A 4,469-nucleotide genomic window follows, 5' to 3' on the forward strand; every position below is an offset into this window, starting at 1 on the left:
CATAAAAGGGCCAAGTTTGAAGACCCCTGGTATAGGGCAGGGATGGGGAACCTTGGCTCTTTTCTGACTCGTGGACTTCAACTCCCAGAATTCCTGAGCCAGCCACGCTGAGGGAAAAGGGAGAAGTTTCCAAGCTGAGCGTTGCTGGCTCAGGAATTCTGGGAGTTGAAGTCCACGAGTCATAAAAGAGCCAAGGTTGCCTACCCCTGCCATAATCTATTGAAGTAACAGTGAACTGATGAATGGATAGATTTGGCTTGATATGCTTCAAATGGTTATTAATTCTCGATCGGCCCACTGTTATCTTTTATGAGACTCCAGAAATGGACCTATCCATCCTTTCGTCATGCAGGCCGCATTTCAATCAACTCCGAAATAAATCTTAAACATCCTTTTATTCCCCCCTCTAAGTATTTGAAATATTAGTTTGCTAGACCGTCTTACATTTTTGTATTCTTTGATGTTCTTATACAGATCCGTGCCAGGAACGTTAGCAAGTTTACCCCAGGAAGGACTGACAAAACAAAACAAAATATTGGTCAAGATCAAGATTTCAAAATTAAAACCAATGCAATCCTACAGAACAGAATTTGTTGCAAACAATGGCTGGGAGCCATATACAAAATTTGTTGCAAGCAAGGGTAGCTCAGCCATCACTGATAGCCTAACTTGTGAAATACATGTAGTCCTCAACTTACGGCCAGAATGGGAGCAGAATGGTGGTTGTTAAATGAGTCCCAGCCTGTTTGCAACCTTTTTTTTGCCATGGTGAATTATAAGTGAATTATTATCTGAGGGGCTACCACAAGGCAGAGGAGGTCAGTTTGTTCACCAGAGCACCAGAGGGAAGGACAAGAAACAATGGTTGGAAACTGATCAAGGAGAGAAGCAACCTGGAATTAAGGAGAAACTTCCTAAGAGTGAGGACAATTAACCAGTGGAACAGCTTGCCACCAGAAATTGTGGGTGCTCCATCACTGGAGATTTTTAAGAAGAGACTAGACAATCATCTGTCTGAGATGGTATAGGTTCTCCTGCTTGAGCAGGGGGCTGGACTAGAAGATCTCCAAGGTCTCTTCCAGCTTCCATTCCACTCCATTCCATTCCATTCCATTCTATTCTATTCTATTCTATTCTATTCTATTCTATTCTATTCTATTCTATTCTATTCCATTCCATTCCATTCTATTCTTATTCTTTCCTCTATTCTATTCTATTCTATTCTATTCTATTCTATTCTATTCTATTCTATTCTATTCTATTCTATTCTATTCTATTCCATTCCATTCCATTCTATTCTTATTCTATTCTATTCTATTCTATTCTATTCTATTCTATTCTATTCTATTCCATTCCATTCTATTCTTATTCTTTCCTCTATTCTATTCTATTCTATTCTATTCTATTCTATTCTATTCTATTCTATTCTATTCTATTCTATTCTATTGCAGTTTTAGTGAATCTTGCTGTCATTAAGCGAATCTGGCTTCTCTCATTAATTTTGCTTGTCAGAAGCTCTCTGGGAAGGTCACAAATAGTGATCACACAACCCCAGGATGCTGCAACCAGTTGCCAAGTGCCCAAATTGTGATCCTGTGACTATGGGGATGCTGTGACCATCAGGAGCAAAAGGACTGGTTATAAGTCATATTTTTCAGTACAGCTGCTAAATGAAGTCAAGGGCTATCCGCAAATAGCAGAAGCAAAAGCAATGGCAGCTTTGGTAGCACTTTTTGCTTGAAAAAGCTCCATCTGGGGAGGGATTTGCATTTATTTTCCAGTCTTGGGCGCAAAATTCTTTTGGGGGGATTATACTCACAACTGAACTCTCAGCACCACCGTCAGCAGGGCAAATACCAAACCAGCAAGTAATCCCAAATCCAATCCCAGGATGATGGATGCTACACACGTGAAAACCCAGATCATCTGGAAAAAGAAAGAGATGGGGGTGTTAAATCACCCCATAGAGATTGCCATCAATAGGCTTTGAAGAGCCCTGGTGGCACCGTGCAGTATTGCAGGCAAACGGTACCCATTGTCTGGAGTTCGATCCTTATGGGGCTCAAGGTTGACTCAGCCTTCCATCCTTCCGAGGTCGGTAAAATGAGGACCCAGATTGTTGGGGGCAACAGACTGACTCTGTAAACTGCTTAGAGAGGGCTTTGTAAAGCACTGTGAAGCAGTATATAGGTCTAAGTACTATTGCTATTCCTCCCTCCCTCCCTCCCTCCCTTCCTTCCTTCCTTCCTTCTTTTCTCTTATTCCCTTCCCTCATTCTCCTTCCTGGTGGTGCAATGGTTAGAATGCAGAATTGCAGGCAAACTCTGCCCACCACTTGGAGTTCGATCCTGACTGGCTCAAGGTTGACTCAGCCTTCCGTCCTTCCGAATTCGGTAAAATGAGGGCTCAGATTGTAAAGCACTATGGGCCAGTATACAGGTAGTCCTCAACATACGGCCACAGTTGAGCCCGAATTTTCTGCTGCTAAGTGAACTTTCTTGCCCCAATTGTGAGTCACTGCAATTGTTAAGTAACTAAGTCTAAGTACTATTGCTCCTAGTATTACAATATGTGATCGAGTTCTACCCGATTTGATAAACTTTTGTCTTAGCCTCACACTCGTTTAATCCCACTTTCTTGAATTCGTTAATTAATTTTTTGAACGTGAAGAAGTTAACACCTCCCCACAACGGTTGGAGAGTAGCTGCCCAACACAGGTTAAATGGGGCGGTGGTTACAAAGTTCACACCAGAGGGTCCACACAAGTTTTGCACCTTCCAATAACCAACAACAAATATTTGTTAGAAGAAAGGTCTGCAGTTTTATTTTCTTCCTAACATGCTAGTTTTCTATAGACAGGATGAATACATTTTTCTGCAGCCATCCTCTTGATAGTATGATAACCGATATGTTACTGAAACTTCCTCAGTAAAAATCAAGCCTGTGTAGGAAGGCTATTTCAGAAAAGCGAAATTAGTTAGAGAGGGTTATAGGAGTGTAGGAGAAGGAAAGGCAGAAACTGGGGGTGGAGTCAAAAGAGGAATCAGCTTAGCATCCCTACGTAGCCACAAACAAACAAACTCTAGCCTCCCTTGAATTCTGTAGATCCCTATTTAACTGCTAGCAAATTCTCAACTCCTAGTTGAGAAGATTCCTCTGCATAGGCCTTTAATAGTAAATCAGTTTAATTTGACCTTCATTGTGGGGCTGGTTTTCCTTGCCCAACACGGATCTTTGATGGTCAGAAATTCCCTGGAATAACCAAGAAGTTCTTGATTTCTAGTTTTTTTTTCCTTCCTCCCGGTGACATGAGATTCTCAGCGAGGGATTAATTATTAAGTGAAGCGAAAGACAGCTGCTTAAATAGAGAAGAGATTAATTCAAGCATGACCCATAACTCTCAGCTTTTTGTGAACAGAACGGCAACGGGACTCACTGCGTCTGCTTTGCTCTGCCTCCACAAACGAGGGACATCGCAAACCTGCATGAACATCCCTTTTAAGTTCGCAATGACCACAGCTGCCAAAACAGACTACAAAGAGAAAAAGAAACATTAGTATTGTTATTTTTTTTTAAGTAAAAAACCCTTTGAGAGACTCCGAAGAAGATACAGGTAATCCTCGACTTACAACAATTCATTTAGGGATGGTTCAAAGTTGCAACGGCACTGGAAAAAGTGACTTATGACTGCTTTTCACACAACTCTTGCAGCATCTCCTTGGTCACGTGATCAAAACTCAAGACGCTTGGCAACTGGTTCATACTTACGACCGTGGCCGTGTCCCAAGTTCATGTGATCATCTTTTTGTGATCTTCTGACGAGCAAAGTCACGGGGGTACCCTTAACAACCGGGTTACTAACTTAACCACTGCAGTGATTCACTTAACAACTGTGGCAAGAAAGGTCATAAAAAGGGGCAAAATTCACCTCACAAATGTCTCACTTAACACAGAAATTTTGGGCTCAATGGTGGTCGTAAAGTGAGGACTACCTGTACAAGCGGGGGTTTTGGGGGAGTGGTTAAAAATGTCAAAATGGTGCTTGCATCTGTAGCCCCTTGTTTATGTCCATGTTTTTTACATTTTACAAAAATGTACATTTTACATTGTACAAAAAATGACAATAAAGGTTATCTAATCTAATCTAATCTAATTTAATCTAATTTCCTACGAATGCCTCTGGGTAGATAAATTCAGACAAGTCCTCTACTTCTGACCGAAATTTCACTTGCTATGAAGCAAGTTATCACCTAACCAGACCCAATTTTATCACCATTTCTACCAGAGTCATTAAAGCGAATCATGAAGTTGTTCAGCAAATCCAGATTCCTCAAATGACTTCCTAGCTGGGAAGATCATAAATTGCGATCATGTAACTGCAAAATCAATCCGAATAGAAGCTGGAAGGGACCTTGGAGGTCTTCTAGTCCAGGCCCCTGCTCAAGCAGGAGACCCTCTACCATTTCAGA

At 41.4% G+C, this 4,469-nt stretch overlaps 1 protein-coding gene across 1 annotated transcript in view; it reads right to left on the reverse strand.

Moving 5' to 3' along the window:
• SLC26A4 (solute carrier family 26 member 4) overlaps positions 1-4,469 on the reverse strand; it is a 33,229-nt gene that overhangs the window by 11,240 nt on the left and 17,520 nt on the right. The window contains exons 9-11 of the mRNA XM_015828091.1: positions 3,437-3,532; positions 1,820-1,926; positions 445-514 (exon numbers count right to left, since the gene is read on the reverse strand). Of these exons, the coding sequence (XP_015683577.1) occupies positions 445-514; positions 1,820-1,926; positions 3,437-3,532 (273 nt within the window). The remainder of the gene's footprint in view (positions 1-444; positions 515-1,819; positions 1,927-3,436; positions 3,533-4,469) is intronic.

The sequence above is a fragment of the Protobothrops mucrosquamatus genome, unplaced genomic scaffold (genome assembly GCF_001527695.2).
Source record: "Protobothrops mucrosquamatus isolate PMUCROS unplaced genomic scaffold, P.Mucros_1.0 scaffold4219, whole genome shotgun sequence".
Taxonomy (NCBI): domain Eukaryota; kingdom Metazoa; phylum Chordata; class Lepidosauria; order Squamata; family Viperidae; genus Protobothrops; species Protobothrops mucrosquamatus.